The following is a 20,139-nucleotide window of genomic DNA, read 5'->3' as shown; positions in this document are numbered from 1 at the left end:
ATTATTCTGCTCAATGTAACATGATATTTTCTGTAGTTACTAAACTTGCACCACTTTAAGACTGACGACTCAAACACTGCCTTCATAAAGGATGTATTAGTGATTTTAATTTGCTACTCTTCAAACTCAAGAATATCTGGAAGGCATTAGAAGATTAAGCTTGACTCTGATGTAGCTAAGATTCATTAATTTCCTCATAAATTTAAGCCCTAGAGACTTAGGGGTCATGATTAAGAATCTGATATATAAAGAGCTGAAATGTATACTAATATATAAATGTTGAATAAGCAAATTGAACACAGAGAAGGAAATGTGTTTCAATATAATACTTTTTTCTCATCAACAAATATACTGCCTTCAGGTTTCTTAACTAGCAATTTCATTTTTCTGAGGCTGGATTGGCCCCGCTAGCTGCTATATTAAGTTGGCACTCCTGTGATACTCAAAGCCAGAAGTGAGTACCAGCACTGGCTTGAGATATAGACCCTGGAGTGAGAAAAAAAATTGTGAATGAGTTCATGAGGGTGAGGGGATAGAAGTAGTACTATGCTTAAGCTTATGTTGATGGCCTTAGTTTTCTAATTGAGAAAAGACTGCCTTTGGGAGTTGGGTGTGTGATGAAACTTATATCGCTAATATGGAGACGGTCTTACCAAATGCTAGTCCTTTGGAAGTGCGTGATTTGGGGTTCTTTTAAAGTACATCTCAAATATTATGAGGTCGAGTTAGTGGCTCACAGAAATCAGGGAAAGGTAAATTTCCTATTGAGTGTGTTTTTATCGGCAGTCACCTAAAGATGAAAGGAAAAGCAGGCCCTTTCTAAGAAGCCAACCAGAGCTGTGTAGATCAATTATGGAACCCTCCAGCACCAGGAACTGGCTAAAGGAAAGTTGTCAGAGTTGATCGCAGCTCTGATTTCCTTCCCCAAAGTAGAACCATTGTGTGCATCGTGGCTTGAAAGGGATCTTGATCTGGAATGTAAATGCTGGGCGCTGTGGCTCACTCGTATCATCCCAGCACTTTGGGAGGCCCAGGGTGGCAGATTGCCTGAGCTCAGGAGTTCAAAACCACCCTGGGCAACTTGGTGAAACCCCATCTCTACTAAAATACAAAAAAATTAGCCAGCCATGATGGCACGCGCCTATAATCCCATCTACTCGGGAGGCTGAGGCGAGAGAATCACTTTAGCCCAGGAGGCAGAGGTTGCAGTGAGCCGAGATCATGCCACTGCACTCCAGCTTCGGTGAGAGTGAGACTCCATCTCAGAAAAAAAAAAGGAATAAAAGAGTAGTTTTCATATAATGAGTAAAATTGGAGGTTCTCCTGGCTTACATGTACTAGGATTATCCTGAGGTTTCATGTTCTTAAATACTATTAAATAATGGAAGTAAAAAATGTGATTTGGGGGAATAACTTTTTATGGTCAGCCTCCTAAAGCTCAGAAGATGGCCTCTATTACAATAGACATCAGGTTTCTTATATATGTGTGAGGATGGATGGACCTATTTTCTAATATTACCTGAAGATGGGGGAGTCTTATACAGTATCCCTGATCAACCGTGGGAAATAGTCAAATATTTTTTCCTGGGTTTATGGTCTACCGCTGAGTAAGAAAGAATGTTAAGCTATAAACCCAAGCCAGAAAGTGAGATGATCAAAAAGGTGCCAATCTACAACTTGGTGAACTATGAGCTATTAGCAACTTCAGGATGACAGCTCCATTTTCTTAATCTTCTGAGTCAGTTTTATGATTATTTTGCCACCATAAATTTAGGAATAAAATATGCCTAAAAGAAACTATTTATAATCTACCCCAAGAAAACTATGGTTTAACTAAGCCTGGTTGAGAATATAGATAGTAAATTTTATCTTAATTTCATAGATGCTGTACCAAAGTATATTTCCCACTAAATGGGTCTGGGGTTGTGAGGTCTCATAGATCCACACATTGAAGTAGTCACCCTAATGTCTGGTCTTTGTAGTTAATATCAAAAGCTAACCTAATGATCTTATGACTTTCTAAGTAGAGAAGATATCAAGTGCTCCTGAGACTAGAGAGAGCTGGAGGTAGGCCAAAATTAGATAGGCAGTCTTCTTGACCACAGGAAGCTAATGGCTCAGCCACCACTTCTTGATTCATGGGTTTTAGAAAGTTGGCGGCCTTGTGGTTAACAGTTTTCCTAATTAAGAAACTCTCTGTCTAGATTAAGCCTTTGTGCATAGGACATTATGTGTTTGCTCTGCGTGAGGACTGCAGACAGTGTGCTGAGGACTAACAGGCATGATACAATCAAGAGTCGGTGATTGGGCATACTCCCTGAAGTCTCACATGAGGCTCCTTTCGAGCAGCTGCAACTGCCTTGTGGCATGATTGTGCCCAACACTGGCCAAGAGATGTCAAGGGTTGTTTCTCCTGTAATAATTTAAGCAAATCAACTTATTTTAAACTCCTTAGGAATTTGAAATCAAGTTGGAGGATAAGAATCTTGTTAAATCTATGCAACTTATCAAACTAATATATGCTACAGAACTGACACCAAAAAAATAGAAACACTAAAAACAGTGATAATACTTTACCATAGTAAAAAGAGAGAGAAGTAGAAATCAAGAAATATATTCAAAGCCATGTGAAAAGAGCTATAAAGTTATCCTTTGGTATCCACAGGAGATTAGTTCCAGTATCCCCTGTCAGAGACCAAAATCTGCAGATACTCAACTGCCTTATATAAAATGGCACAGTATTTGTGTATTTCCTGTGCACATCATCCCATATACTTTAAATTATCTCTAAGTTACTTACACGACCAAATACAATGTAAATGCTATATTAACAGTTGTGATCTTGTATTTCTATTTGTGTTTCTTATTGTTGCATTGCTATTTATTATTATTGTTTAGCATATTCTCAATCAACAGCTGTTTGAATCCACAGATGTAGAACCCACAGATACAGAGGTCCAACTGTCCTTTACATTCAAGAAAAACAAGAGTCATTAAAAATATTTAGGTAGAAAGGCCCGTGCTTTAAAGACATTGATCTTTAACAGTGTAGAGATTAGATTTAATGTGGAAGAAGAAATTAACAAAGGAAGATTGGTTAGAAGATCAGTCTCAGAAGATTAGTTTGCAATTGCCTAAGTAAAAGGTACTGAGGACTAAAACTAGATCAGTGGTAATGTGAATACAAATAAGCTGAAAAAATATGGGCATGATGACTCACTGGCTATACAATAATGAATTATGAAAGTGGGCCCTGTTTGCATCTGTTAACCCTTATAATAAGTAGAAATCTCTATTTCACTCTTACCTAACTCTATAGTGAACTCCTTCTATACCAAGTTCTCTGGAGGGAAAGGAAACTGTTCCCTAAAAATAACTAACTAAAAGGTCAAAGACCATATTAGTCCATTTTCACACTGCTATAAAAACACAACATGAGACTGGGTAATTTATAAAGAAAAGAGGTTTAACTGACTCACAGTTTTGCATGTCTGGGGAGGCCTCAGGAAGTGTAAAATCCTGGTAGAAGCCAAAGGGGAAGAAAGGCGTCTCTTACATGGCAGCAGGAGACAGAGAGCCAGGGACAGGGGGAATTGCCAAACACTTTTAAAGCCTCGGATCTCATGAGAACTCCCTAGCAGGAGAACAGCCTGGGGGAAACTGCCCCCCATGATCCAATCACCTCCCACCAGGTCCCTCCTTGACACATGGGGATTACAATTTGAGATGAGATTTAGGTGACACAACCTAACCATATAAAAGACAACCGCTCCTTCCTCCATGATTAAAGCACTGTGTTATGTGGGGGCTGTCATTTTCTTAATATTTGGCAAACCTGGTTCAGAGCATGCAAGGATGGTGCTGTAGGGTAAACCACTGACTCAGAAGAAAGGGCAGTTGAAACAGCCCATGTCTAGGCTTAGGAGAATTTCTGACCCTTGAGAAATAGGGAAGTTATCTCAGGGAACAGGGAAGAATCAAATTAGTGGACTTGATAGGAAGAACTGAAATAAAAAGTTCTCAGCTATGAGAGATAAGACTGCTGCAATGAGAAAAGTTAGGTGAAGAGCCCCTGGAGAGTAGGAACAACTTTATCTTCTATGCTAAGTGGAAGATTTTAGGCCCTGGCTAAACATGGAAGTCAAGACCATGAAAGAGGAAGAGAGTGTGAGGATAGTAGGCAATCTCAACTTTATAGACAAATAAAAAAGCAATGTCAGTACTGTGACAGAAAATTAAAAATATGTTAAACCAGCTTTATTCCTTTGTTGAACAACCTAACTGACATTGAGTTCTACAACAGTAACAAAAAATGGGTATTTTAATTAAGGTAAATTTAAGAAAAACAATGGAATTGTGCAGGACTTTGGATGAAAATTGGCTTGTTCACATTTACCAAGATAGTTGTTCCTGGTGATAATTGAACAACCTTGGAAATCTCAGCATACGTTTCTTATTAATATTTTTTGGTAAATGTACCTGTTTGAAAATGAGGTCAAAATAGAAGCTTCTGTTTTAATTTAACAATATCTCAGTGTCCTTTCCTTCAACAGTGTCTCTTCATTTTTCTCTGTCTCTGCATTATTTCACTTCTGCAACCACTGCCTCTTTCCTGATAAGGTTCAATCATTCTGGTAGAGGTTGAACAGAAGTTACCAGCCTAGTTCAGAATCATGGACAGAGGAATTTCACATCGGCTCAAGGAACTTAGTGCTATGAGAACTGTGCTGCAGAGAAGAACTTCAATGACTAGTGAAGAAAGAAAATAAAGATGGTAATATCCTCCTCAAACTGTTTTTCCCTAATCCTACCATTGCTTTATACACTTGCCCAAATTGTGGGGCATGCAAGTCTGGTGCTTAGAGAATAGACACACACATACACACACACACACACACACATGCACACACCTTGCAATGCTTCTTATAATTCAACCACTGTTTTATAGACTTGTGGTACTTTCAGAATACACACACACACACACACCCCTTGTGATGCTTCTTATAATTCAACCAGTGGAGTTCTAACTACAAATGTCAAGGGAAAGGTAAACTTAAGTCATATACAATCAAAGCACCAAAGGAGTGTTATTCTAATTAAAAATGTGTTTCACATTTGGAGAAGGTACTCATGTGACTTTGTTCACTATCATTGAATAAAAGTAGTTTCATCAGGCTGGGCGCAGTGGCTCATGCCTGTAATCCCAGCACTTTGGGAGGCCGAGGCGGGCAGATCACGAGGTCAGGAGATCGAGACCATCCTGGATAACATGGCGAAACCCCGTCTCTACTAAAAATACAAAAAATTGGCCGGGCGTGGTGGAGGGCGCCTGTAGTCCCAGCTACTCAGGAGGCTGAGGCAGGGGAATGGCATGAACCCGGGAGGCAGAGCTGGCAGTGAGCCAAGATTGTGCCACTGCACTCCAGTCTGGGCAACAGAGCAAGACTCCATCTCAAAAAAAAAAAAAAAAAAAAGGTAGTTTCCTCAAATTGATGCTCGGTAGCTGCCATGGGCATGTATCACTCAGATATCCCTTAGAGAGAATCTGCTGCAGGATAGTTGGGCAAGAGCCTCCAGCTGCCACACCTCCAGTATCCACTGCAGCATTCACCCCAAGGCTACACCCTCCCCAAGCTGCTCCCAACCAATGGCTAAAATTGGTGGAGATAATAGAGCTGGCTACTTGTACCCAATGAAAGACTCCTCTAATAAGCAAACTTTCCTCTCCATTTGTCTGAATGACTTTCTTTTAGCCTCATTATAGTCAATTTCAGGCTTTTCATACTCAATTCACCTTCCTGCTCCATATACTTTTGCAAACGTAAGAACTGTGTCATGGTCCAAAGGCTCTTCTCACCTACTTCTGCTACCTCTCCATTTTATCTTTGAGACATTTCTGTCCACTAAACCTCTTGTACTTTTCATATTGAGTTGCTGTGTGCTTTCTGTATGACTCTTTGCTTACGTAGATGATAAAAGTTAACAAAATCTTATAAAACCACTAAAGGGCATAAATGTTAAATTCATTGATTTCACCAAAACATGTATCTTTCCCACTTTCTCTTGCTCCTTTTATTTTTCTGTCACCTCTTCTCTGTCCCTCTTCCAATTTTTCCCCAGAGCCTGTCTGAACTTTCATTGTGACAGATAGGAAAAACAGAATGACATTTGTCATGTCTTTTCTGGCAACACTTACAGGAAATGTACAGAGAGCTAAGCAGAAATCAGAAAGCAGAATTATTAATTTCATTATCTGGTTTCAGTGTATATAGTTTATTAATTTGGTTTTAGTGTGTAGAGATTATGCTCTCATTGACACTTGAGTAAACTAAGGGAAGGATGAATGTCGTTTGGCTCTCAACTGATTGGGGATGGCGAAGGTAGAAAAGTGAAAGATTTAGCAGCATTGTAATAGAAAAGCAATGACTCCGTATTTCAAAAGTCTGCCCCAGTCATAGTTTTTTAGGATAATCGAAGTTGTGATATTTAAATAGTATTTCATTTTATTTTAAAAATATATTCTAAAATATTTATAGAAAAAGTAAAATAAGCACATCTTTCTGAAAGAGGTTGTGATTGAAGGCTCATATGTAAACGTACCCTTCAGGTTCTTTAAGAGAAAATAAGCATTCAGGCAATGACAAATTCTCTTGATGACTGAAAATTATCACCCCCTTCCCATATATCACAGTTCCAAAATCCCTTAGAAAGTCGTTGAAAGAGGCATTTTCAGAAAACGTAACAATGTGGAAAGATCTATTCGAAATGCAAAGAGGAACTATTTTAGCCAGACATTTATACTGCATGTGCTTAACAAAAGCATGGATGTAGATTAACTCTGTTGCTCTGACAAGGATCACGTCCATATTCAGACATGAGGTAGCAAATCAAATTTTTACAAAGTGATAGATGCTGTAGGCGAAGGGAGGTGCAGAATCTATAACATCATAAACTCAGATAAACCTCCAGGTGCATGACACGACGTCCCAACATTTTTCATAACTAAATTAGAATTCAACTTAATTATTTCCTAAGACAATCATTTTATTTAGTTGTCAAATTATTATTGCTGGTCAACTTAAAGACACAGTATTCGTGATGTTGTAGTAGAGAGAGTAGTCTATTCACTACCTTAATATCTCTGAATAATTCATAGTGATCTTTCACCACAGCTGCTTTTATAACTTATTTAAATTACTATAACATTAGAATATGAATGAGAGTAATTCTTCACATATTTCAAGGACATTAAAGTTAGAGATGTAACAGAAATAACATCTTAATCACTTCTATTTGGAAACATCAAAATAAAAATGATACATATATATTAATTTGTAGGAGCTTTACATTTAAAACTTTAAATCTTACAAATATTTTATTTAAAATAAGTCACATGTGGATGTATTTAATAACAAACTGATTTTCAAAAAATGAGTGTATTATAAAACAGAACTGTGAAACTTTTTGCCTAGATAAAAAAACTAAAACATGCCTCTAAATTTTGCTTCTATTTATACTGTACATAAATGTATTCAAATTTCAACATTTATAAAACATCTAATACACATATACATATATATGTATATATATTTAAATTATTTGCCAGGCACGGTGGCTCATGTATGTAATTCCAGCACTTTGGGAGGCCAAGGTGGGTGGATCACCTGAGCTCAGGAGATCAAGACCAGCCTGAACAACATGGCAAAACCCGGTCTCAGTTTTAAAACAAAAATCTATACAGATAGATAGATAATTAATTATATAGATATCTCTCTATATTCATATATAAAGAGGTATATATGAATATATAAACTGTGTATAAGCATTGATCCACAAATTACACTTTTAAAATCTATTGTGATATATTTACCATAGTATCTATAATTATGTCATAATTTACAATTAAGAATTAGAAATAATTTTGAAAACCCACCAATAGAAGAATAAAACATGTTGTATGAATGTTTTCAAATATTTGCATCACTTCAAAATAATAAAGTAGAAAATTTGGCAAAGCATTTGTTGTTAAATGGAAAAAAAGAAAACGGCAAGTTGCAGAGGCAATGTGATAGGTAAATTGAGATTACAGGCTCTGGAATTGGATTAACTGAGCTTGAATACTTACTTTGTCACTCATTAGCTGTCTGAAGGAAACATCTCTTAAGTGCTTTGTGGATTGGTTTCTTCATTTGTAAAATTAGAGTCAAAATAGTACTTACCTCATACGGCCATTGTAAAGATTAAGTGAGTCATTATGTATAGAACAATTTTAACAGCACTAGATACAAAGTCAGCATTAAATTCATGCTTATTTATTTAAACAGAGTGGACTGTTTTGTGTTAAAATGCAAAAAAAAACCACAATGCAAAACTACTTATTTTATATGAACATACATATGTATTGCAAACATGCAGAAAAATGCCTATGAACATTCATGCCACACTGATACCAGTGCGTAACTTTTAACATTAAAGACGAGACTGCTTGAATTTTTTACATAGAAAATAAATTTCATACATTATTTTTGTGATTAAATTTTAAATACTTTGATACTTATGTTAAGTGTAATACTATGCAACTATGAAAAATAATAGTATAGATTATATTCATTGAGTTGTTGACAGGAAAAATGTTCATGCACATATATCATTAAGTGCAAACAAGCACATTGAAAGAGAGCATTAATTGTATCAATATGAATTCATTCATATAAAATTATGTGATTCTATTTGGGTATGTAATGATAATGTTAACAGTTAAACTGGTTAGGTGATTTTGACATATATATAATCAAATACGTATTGATATTTTTAGAATTGTTTTATAGTCAACATGTATTACATTTTTTTAAGAAAACACTATAATGTCAACTTTATTGTAAAATGAAGTAACAATGAGGCTAGCTAATCATGCAGCATCCTGCATTCAAAGCATATATGTTGAGAACACAGCCAAGTGCCATCTATGAATGGAATAAATTAGAAAGGTATGAAGGTACTTACCCACCACACAACTGGAGTGCAGAAAATTTGGAAGCATCCAAATCATTGCCACTTACTATTCGAGCCTTAAATGAAGAGTGAGAGAAAAACAAAACAAACAGGCTTTTAGCATACTACAGTTTTATGTACACGAAATTGGGACACAGGTCAGCTGCACTACACACGTAACACCTAGTATGACAGATGCTAAGCAGGGTCAGCTCCAAGTCAAAGCTACTGTGTTTTTATGAGTAGAGGTTTTGAAATTAGCTGTCAGCATTTAAACAAATGCACTGGCAGAGTCCAGGAAAATATGTCATATTCCAAGCACTATTTGCCCTTAAAACTTGATATGTGCAGTGAAGATCATGAATCAGTCAGAAAGGTCATGATTAGCCAGACTTAAGAAAAGATGCTGTGTTTGACAGTAGCAGACCCCTAGGTTGGCAAGTATAGCTAAGGTAAGCGCAGCTGGCAAGGTGTGACCTCTCCATAAGTGCAACATATCAGGGGCACACTTAAAGGACAACCAAATAATGGAAAGCTGGGATAACATGCACATTTCAAAACTAAAACAGAGGAATCAAACAGATCTAATATGTCACAAACAAACATGTACAAAAGACAAGATTCCTCAGGAGGGAAGAATAAGTATGATTTAAAACCTTTTCATCCACAGAACTGCTATCTGAAAGAGAATCAGGAAAAGAAGGGATAAATGTTAGATGGAGTACTTTTCAAGAAATCGTTTAAACATATACACGAACAGAGTGTTAATATGTTACATTGTTTAAAATTATAAATAAACAGAGTTTCAAGGTTGAGCCCAAGGGTACAAGGATAGTTGGTTCTCATAATTTAAAGTGCAGGGAAATGTAATAGAATGCTTGAAAAGTATAAAAGTGATTACAGGATTTAATGAAAGACAATGTGTTATATTAAGAAAAGAACACAGTTGAAGAATCAGAAGTCCTGGGCTCCAGCTGAGGCTCTGCCACTTACTAAACACATTGGATAAGCTACCAAACTCTTTGGAGTCAATAGCCTAGATCCAACTCTGAAATACAATCACAAATACTTTGACTAATTGCCTCGCAACATTGTTGATAGAATTAATTGAGTTCAGTATTTGGGAAAGTAAACCTCAGATGACTCTATAGATTAAAGTTGTTTTATTAAGAGATTATATATTTATGGCTTCTCATATCATAGAGTTTACGAGTTAAAAGATTAAGTTGATTCCATCTTACACATAAGAAAACTGATGCCTAAAGAGGTTAAGTGACTTGATTAAGATCACAAAGCTAGTAAGTGGCAGAAGAGGGACACAAATCCAGGGCTCCTCATCTCCCATCTGGTGCTCTTTACATCTAATGTTTCAGGTGAGCTGAACAGAACAGTGAAGGGTGCTTGGTCTACAGCTTTCAGATGCAATGTAAGGTAAATCATAGGGCCAATATTTTCCAGGTCCAACTGCTCATGGACACAAGGAGATGGAGAATGGACTATTGCATCATCATTTTTTAAACACAGGTTTAAATTTGCCTTGTCATAGGACAGAGTCTACTACTACCTTACACAGTACTATTGCTCTGAAACTCATTAATTCATCTTTGCTTATTAGCATAAAACTGGAGAAACTTCTCTATGGATACAAGTTGGCAAAATGCTAGAGCTGGAGTGACACTGGAGTTTACTTAGTTCAAATCCCTTGTTTATATAAATGAGCAATGGAAAGATTAAAATTTGTCCAAGGTCATGTAGCTCAATGATGACCCTTAGTGATGAAAATCTGAAATGCATTACTTCTCTTGACTCATTAAGTATAGGCTGCTTAACTATCATAAGCAAATATTTTGGTGCAGATTTTTCAGTATTTCAGGGTTGTATCTTCAAATGCAAAACAGGGTAAAATGTATTGTAAAGTAATAAAAGACAAATCTTATTTATGGCCATAATTATTTTAAAATACTATATAAAATAAATAAAATTTAGCATTACTGCAGAAGAAGAATATACCATATTCAAGAAAATTATACCCAAAGTATCATTTAAAATAATATGACTAATCTAATATGACATATCAATTGGCCAGAAAATATATATCTTAATTTTCATATGGAGCAAAAGTCATCTAATAAAAAATCAAAACCTTCTAGTCATTCAAAACCTCCTTAAAATGGGATTGTAATGGGTCTTCTTTAAGTGTAATATGTTAAAAAAGTATTACATATACTATTACAGTCAGTAATTTATGTGTGAAATAGTAGGGCATTTCCATCACCATTAAAAGCAAACGAAACTGTCCACAGCATGATTTTCACTTCTTTCTGAAAATTCTGGCCTATATATTAAAACAAACCAAAATAAACTATATAATTATTAGAAGTCAAAATAGAAAGTTATTTTTACAAGAATTATAATTTTATATCTAGTAATCAAAACATGCAAAATCACATGGAAAACTATTACAGCAAACAAAAGAGTCAACAGAGTAACTATATAGTCAACCCATAAGCAAAATAATAATGTTATTTCCTATACACTAGCAACTAGTTTGGAAAACAATGAAATAAGATATGATTTCAAATATGCAATATTTTGAACGAGTACTTTATATTCATTATCTCCTGTTGATATCTGTCTTCCATCTCAACCATCCCACTAAATAAAGGTAATCTTAACAAGGTCATCAATTACTTTTCAGCTGTTAAATCTGGTAATACATCAGTTCTTTCAATGTTTCATTCATTCACTGAACACACATTTATTGCCAGTGAACCTTTTTTGTTCACTTTGACTGCTTTCTTGTCTCCCTGCTGTATTCTTCCCTGAAATCTTTCTAAAAAAGATAAAATTATGTCACTCTCCTTCTTAAAACCCACCAATGACACACAGTGCCCTCATGAAAGAACGTAAAATCCATGTGAAATGCAATCTCATCACTCATTATATCTCATTCACGTCATAAACTTCAGTCACAATTACATTCTTGAAGTTCCATTTCTGTGCCATGTTCTTTGAAATCTATGTGCCTTTGCATTGCTGTTTCCTCCCTGTGAAACAACTGTTCTCCATCCTCATGGAGCGGACTGCCTGTTATGTCCCAAACCTAGCTGAAGCACAACCTCTCTTTCTGGAAACTTGTGACACTTCTCCCTGCTGTCATCCTGGGTTCAGTATTGCGCACTGTGCATTCCTCTTTGCTAATCTTCATCCTTTGCCAGTTTCCTTATCTGCAATCCTTTCAGAATTTGAGCTCCTTGATGGTAGTCTGTTTTTTAACCTCTCTCTCTGTTTTTTTTACTTTTACCACATTCCTGAAATATAGGAGATGACTAATAACCATTTCTTAAATATTGGAATGGACAATTTTAATAAGCTACACCACTTCATGGAATATCTAAAAATCTGAATAATGGAAAATATTATTTCATTTTTCTATATAGTGATGATTAATTATAATCTAACAGATTTGTAGATTTCACAGTCAAAATCCTAATGGCAGATTGCTGTAACTTGAAATTTTACCAATTTTAAGTGTAACTGGATTAATAAACAAGTAAAAATATCTAAAATTTTGTAAAAGAAGCACTATGAGATGAATCTATAAAAATATTAATAATTTATAACAGCTAAAACAGTATGGTCCTGGCAAAATAATAGATTAAAAGTGAAACACAAAATATAATTAAGAAACCCTTATACTCAAGAATTTAATGACTAAGAAAACATTTTTTATTAAAGACAAAGAGAAGCACTAGTCAGTAAATGGTGCTTAGACAATAGGTTAAGTATCTATAATATCCATTTGTATCCTCATCTCATACATATGCCACCGCGTTCCACATACATTAAAGATTTAAATATAGAATAATTAAAGGAAGAAAGACAAGTAAAAAGAGAAAGGAATATTTACTAAACCTATGGAAAGAGATTTTTAAATTTAGACTTAATAGATAATTGACAAATTAAAATGCAACAATGGTAAATATGCATACAAATTATCTATTTTACTAAAACTACAACTAATGATTACAAAATTAATAAAGATTAAAGATACTGATTTTAATGATATTAAAAATAATTCCCAAGACTGTTGAGAATACTATTAATCAAACACTATCATACATAGTTGATGAGCATGAAAATTGTAATAATACAAGTTAAAAAATAACTTTCAAAACATGTCTATCAATACACTGTTTTGACAGGAAAATTCCACTTTTGGAAACTGCTGTTAAGGAAATTATTTTTGTTATGGGTTGAATTGTGTCCCACCTCTCCCAATTTAAATGTTGAAGTCCTAACGTCTGGTACATCACAATGTGGCCTTGTTTAGAAATAGGACCACTGCAGATGGAACTAGTTAAAACAGGCCATACTAGAGCAGGGTGGACTCATAATCCACTGTGACTGGTGTTCTTATAAAAAGGGGAAATTTGGGCCGGATGCGGTTGCTCACACCTGTAATCCCAGGACTTTGGGAGGCTGAGGCGGGCAGATCATGAGGTCAGGAGTTTGAGACCAGCCTGGCTGACATGGTGAAACCCCGTCTCTACTAAAAGTACAAAAATTAGCTGGGCATGGTGGTGCGTGCTTGTAATCCCAGCTATTCGGGAGGCTGAGGCACAAGAATCGCTTGAACACAGGAGGTGGAGGTTGCAGTGAGCCAAGATCGCACCACTGCACTCCAGCCTGGCGACAAAGCGAGACTCCGTATCAAAAAAAAAAAAAAAAAAATAGGGGAAATTTGGAGATATATGCACACACAATAATATCAAGTAAAGATTAGTGATGCTTCCACAAGCCAAGCAATTCCCAGAAACTTGGGGAGAGGCCTCAGTAGATTCTCCCCTAGTTCCTTCAGAGGGAGTATGGCCCTGCCAACACCTTGATAGTGAACGTCCAGCCTCCAGAACTCTGAGAATAAATTTTGGCTAGTCTAAGTCACTCAATTTTTGATATTATGTTATGGCAACCCCAGCAAACATACAATTTAAATACTAAAAAATGTGTTAAGATTGGCACTGTTTCATTATTTACTACAAAAAAATTGCAAAAGCATACATGATTAAATATAGAACTATGGGTTGAAAATTATGTTCTATGACTTTGATGCAATAATCTGTGACCATTAAAATCAATGCATTTAGAGGCTAAATAAAAATATAGAAAATGTTCCTGATGTATAAAATAAAAATTAGGAAGTAACCTCATGTTTGAGGTTACTTCAGGTTATAAGGTGACTATGTAAAAACAAAAACAGTTATATATAGAAATAGACTTGAGAAAAACATCCCCATAATGTTATTAATCTTCAGTAATAGGTTAATATATTCATTCATATTCTCTTATATTTTCCAAGATTCTGTTATTTAATAATCATATTGTTGAAAATATTTTAAAATGACACAATATTCTACCCAACAGCAACAGAATATATATTCCTGTAGAGTGTACATTTTGGAAAAGTCTTCAAGCCACAAAACACATCTTAACAAATTTAAACATTGAAATCATATCAAGTGTCTTTTCTGACCACAATATTTGAAAGTAGAAATCAATAACAGGAAGAATTTTAGAACATCCACAAATAGGTGGAAATAAAACAACACACTCCTGAAGAACCAATGGGTCAAAGGTGAAATTAATAAATATTTAGAGACAAACAAAAACAGAAACACAATATACCAAAACTTACAGGATGTAGCAAAAGCACTTCTAAGAGGGGTACAGTGATAAATACCCACATTTAAAAAAAGATCTCAAATAAACAACCTAAATTTTTACTTCAAAGAACTAGATACAAAACCAAACAAACTAAGCCCAATGTCAGCAGAACTAAGGAAATAATAAAGATTACAGAAGAAATAAATGAAATAGAGACTACAATGACAATGGAAAAGATAGATGAAACTAAGAGGGTTTTTTTGAAAAATATAAACAAAATTGTCAAACTCTTAGCTAGACTCACCAAGAAAATAAGGGAAATGGATCAAATAAATAAAATTATAAATGGAAGAGCAACATTACAACTGGTAGCACAAAACTACAAAGGATCTTAAGAGACCACTATGAATAATTACATGCCATCAAATTGAATAACCTGGAAGAAATGGATAAATTACTAGAACATACAACCTACCAATACTGAATCATAAAGAAAGATAAACTCTGAGCAGACCAATAATGAGTAACAATATGGAAGTAGTCATCAATTATCTCTCAACAAAGAAAGCCCATTACAAGATAGTTCATTGTGTGCCAAGATTTAACACCAGTATTTCTCAAACTCTTCAAAAAATTGAAGAGGAGATAATACTTACACCTCATTTTATGGGCCAGCATTACTCACACCAAAGCCAGACAAGGATTCTACAAGAAAATTACAGGCCACTATTCCTGATGAACATAGATGCAAAAAAATCTTCAACAAAATGCTAACAAACCAAATTCAATGGCACAGTAAAAGGACCATACAGCATGATCAAATGGAATTTATCCCTAGGATGCAAGGATGTTTCAAGGAATGAAAATCAATAAATGGCATACACGGCTGAGTGCAGTGGCTCATGTCTGTAATCCAAACACTTTGGGAGGCCCAAGTGAGCAGATCACTAGAGCCCAGGAGTTCAAGACTAGCCTGGGCAAGACTAGCTGGGGCAAGACACTATCTCTACTAAAAATACAAAAATTAGCCAAGCATGGTGGTGTACACCTCTACTCCCAGCTACTGGGGAGGCTGAGATGGGAGGACTGATTGAGAATATTGAGGCTGCAGTGAGCCTAGATTGTGCCACTGCACTCCTGGGTGACAGAGCAAGACCCTGTCTTAAAGTTAAAAAAAAGTGATACACAAAAATAAAAGAATGAAGGATGAAAATTATATAATGATCTGAATAGATGCAGAAAAAGCTCTTGACAAAATTCAACATCTTTTCATGATAAAACCTCTTAGCAAATTAGATATCAAGGGAATGCACCTGTACATAATAAAAGCCATACACAATAAGCCCATAGCTAACATCATACTCAACAGTGAAAAGCTGAAAGATTTTCCCCTAAGATCAGAAACAAGACAAGGGCTCCCACTCTCATCATTTCTATCCAGCATAGTACTAGAAGTTCTCACCGGAGAAATAAGGCAAGAAAAAAATAAATAAAAGGCATCTAAATAAAAAAATGAAGAAGTAAATCGTTTCTGTTTACAGGTGACAATAACTCACATATGGAAAACCCTAGACTCCACCAAAAAACTTAAAACGGATAAACAAATCTAAAGTGTCATGATAAAAAAATCTATACACTAATATAACAAACTATCTGAAAAAATAATATTAAAACAGTGGGCAACATGGCAAAACCAGTCTCTACAAACAATACAAAAAAAAAATTTGCAGGGCATGGTGGCACATGCCTATAGCCCCAGCTACTCAGAAGGTTGATGTGGGAAGATCACCTGAGGCTGGGAGGTCAAGGCTGCAGTTAGCAGTGATTACCCCACTGCACTCCAGCTTTGGTGACAGAGTGAGACTCCATCTTGAAAAAGAAATTTTTAAAAATTAAAATTTACAATATCAAAATGTTAAATACTTACATACAAATTTAACGAAGGAGGTGAAAGATCCGTACACTGGAAACTATAAGACTACACTGAAAACTAAAAGACATCGATGAAATAATTGAAGAAAACACAAATAAATGGAAAGATGTTCAGTGTGCCTGCATTGGAAAAACTGATATCCTTAAAATGCTTGCATTTTAAGTGACCTACAGATTCAAAGGAATCTCTACCAAAATTCCCATGGCTTTTTCAAAGGTTTACAGAGTCAAAGGACTCTCTACCAGAATTCCAATGGCTTTTTTACAGAAATAGAAAAAAAATTCTAAAACTTTTATGGAATCATAAAAAAACCCTGAATAGCCAAAGCAATCTTTAAAGAAAAGAACGAAGCTAGGGCATGATTTGTCCCGATTTCAAGCTATATTACAAGGTTATAGTAATTGAAACAATATGGTACCAGCATAAAAATAGACACATAGACTGATGGAACAGAAGAGAGAGCTCAGAAATAAAACCACAGACATATGGCAAACTAATATTTGATGAAGGTGCCAAGAATACACAATGGGGAAAGGACTGTCTCTTCAATAAATGGTATTGGAAAAATGAGATATCCACATGTAAGAGAATACAATTGGATCCTTATTTTATACCACATAAAAATTAACTTGGAATGGATTCTTAAGTGTAGGACCTGAACCCATAAAGCTCCAAGATAAAAGTTTAAGGAAAATTTACCATTGGCAACGTATTGGCCAGGATAGCAATAATTTCCTTGGATATGACACTGGAAATGCAGGCAACAAAATAAAACATAAACAGGTTCATCAAATTAACATGCTTTTGCACAGCAAAGGAAACAATCGGCAAAATGAAAAGGAAACTGTGAAATGGGAGAAAATATTTGCAAACTATATGTCTGATAAAGGGTCAATATCCAAAATATATAAGAAACTCGTATAACTCCATAGCAAAATCACAAACTCTTTGATTAATAAATTGGCTAGGGGTCTAAAACAGGTATTTTTTTCAAAAAAGACATTAATAGCTAATAAACATTTAAAAAGGTGCTCAATATCATTCATCAGCAGAGAAATACAAATCAAAACCAAAATGAGATATCACCTCACACCTGTTAGAATGGTTATAATTAAAACACAAGAGATAATGTGTTGGTAATGGCGTGGACAAAAAGGAACTCTTGTACATTGATGACAGAAACATACATTGGTACAGCCATTAAGTAAAGCAGTATGGAGGTTCCTCAAAAACATAAAAATAGAACTACCATAATAATCCAGCAATCTCACTTATAGGTATAAATTTAAATAAAATGAGATTAGCATGTTGAAGAGATACCTGCACTGCCATATTCACTGCAGAATTATTCACCATAGCCAAGGTATAAAAACAACCTATTTTGGTGAAACCCCGTCTCTACTAAAAATATAAAAAAAAATTAGCCATGCGTGGTGGCTGGCGCCTGTAGTCTCAGCTACTCGGGAGGCTAACGCAGGAGAATGGCGTGAACCCTGGGGGCGGAGCTTGCAGTGAGCCGAGATCGCGCCACTGCACTCCAGTCTGGGAGACAGCGAGACAGCGAGACTCCGAGACCCCGTCTCAAAACAAAAAACAAAAAACAAAAAACCTATTTGTCAGCAGATGAAGACAATGTTATGTGTATATATGTGTATACACACACAAACACACACACACACACACACAGACGATTATTTAGCCATTAAAAAGAAAAAACTCCTGCCATTCATGACAAGATTGATTAATCTAGAGGACATATACTAGGTGAAATAAGGCAGAAAAAGAAAAGAGAAATATTATTTCACTTATAAGTAAAATCTAAAAAAAAAAAAAAACTGAACTCATAAAAGTGGAGAATAGAACAGTACTTGCCAGGGCTGGGGGTGGGGAAAATAGTTTTTGGTCAAAGTGTACAAACTTTCAGTTATAAGATGAATAAATTCTGGGGATCTAATACACACCATGACCACTATAGCCAATAATACTACATTGTTTTCTCAAAATGTGTCAATATAGTATATAAGTGTCCTCACCACACACACACACACACACACACGTAACTCAGTATAGTGATGGATGTATTAGTTGCTTTTATTGTGGTAATCATTTCGCAATGTATATGAATATCAAATCATTATATTTTAACACCTTGAAATAGCTAATTTATTTGTCAACTATGCCTTAATAAAGCTGGGGAAAGAATAAAATGTAAAATGCATACAATAGGCAAAAATCTTGGCTATTATTCAAGGGGCAGTGTAATATATATATAAAACATGTACAGATATGCAGATAATCATATATGTATATACAGATATTGTGTATATAGATAGATATAGTAAATACACACACAGTCTTTGTTCGCTGATAAATTGCCTTTTATGCTACATACAGTTGTTCTGCTTAGTAAAATTGTGGTAAAATGTCTGTAATTACATGCTGGGTACTCCCTGTAATGCTGCTCCCAATGTTCCTAGTCTTAGAAGGCACATATCATCTCACAACAGGTTCATTTTGCAGCTCAGCAATTTAATGTCATTAATGCGAGACCACAGTACATCCATCTACTTTATAGTGAAACCACCCCTATAAATGGGATTAAAGTAAGTTTGTAGTGGTTATACAATTTTAATGTCTTCAGATTCCACAAACAATTTAAAATAAAAAAACATAAAATATTTACTCGGCGAACAGCACTATTCTATTCAACCATGCTGCATGGTGACCTATAAAACCAAAATTCTCAGTATATAGAAATACAAATAATATATGTGTGTCTCCTGTGTATTAGATCCATCAGAGGTTCTTGTGTGAGCATCCCCAAGAAGTAAATCTGAACATAATCTAAGGAAACATGTCACCTCCCTAACCCTCAGTTTTCCTTCATATATAACTAAATTAAGAATATTTGACCAGCATCTATCTAAATCTTCTAGCTCTAAATTCTATGATATCTTTTGGTATGTGTAGTGAATTTTCACTAAAACGAGGAATGTTTATTCACCAGTTACCACGAAAAATAAATATTCATAATACCTAATGCCTACATTTAAGATTAAGATGGATAGACATAGTCAATTTACAATCTTCTAAGATAAAAGTAAAAATGTTGTATTTTCTCCCTCAATGTTTTACCTCTATTATAACACACTTTTTGAAGGAAATTTGAATAGAAGAGATCTCCAAGTTTGTATGTAAATTGAGTTCCACCCTATCTAGTTTAGGAATTCCCTTAAACATCTTTGCTCTGAGGTTCTTCAGTGATAACACAGTATCAATTTCCCACTGGTGATAATTCATTATCTTCTTTGGAAACAGTTTGCTCTATTTGTCACCATATTAAAAGAGATACGACTTTGATACATGTGTAGTATGCCTGAAAGTCATCACATGGGAGCCAAAAACAGTGCAAAGAAAAATCATTAATGAAATCAGAGGGTTGCTGAGCTGTCATTAGCCTTTACAGAGTACCTACTGTATGCTAGATGAGTCTGCAAATAACTTTATCTTCCCTTTTATTGAATTCCTTAAACTGTCTTGTGAATTATTAA

General features: G+C 35.2%; 1 protein-coding gene across 2 annotated transcripts in view; it reads right to left on the bottom strand.

The window, feature by feature from the left end:
- Positions 1–20,139, bottom strand: part of UNC13C (unc-13 homolog C) — a 787,554-nt gene that overhangs the window by 473,100 nt on the left and 294,315 nt on the right. For both annotated transcript variants that reach the window (XM_054667546.2, XM_009429165.5), the window contains 2 exons: positions 9,648–9,670; positions 9,004–9,068 (listed from right to left, as the gene is read on the bottom strand). In XM_054667546.2, coding sequence (XP_054523521.1) covers positions 9,004–9,068; positions 9,648–9,670 — 88 coding nt within the window. The remainder of the gene's footprint in view (positions 1–9,003; positions 9,069–9,647; positions 9,671–20,139) is intronic.

Source organism: Pan troglodytes, chromosome 16 (genome assembly GCF_028858775.2).
Source record: "Pan troglodytes isolate AG18354 chromosome 16, NHGRI_mPanTro3-v2.0_pri, whole genome shotgun sequence".
NCBI classification, from domain to species: Eukaryota; Metazoa; Chordata; class Mammalia; order Primates; family Hominidae; genus Pan; species Pan troglodytes.
Note: the sequence above shows the minus strand (reverse complement) of the source record. Positions and strands in the feature narration are given on the sequence as shown.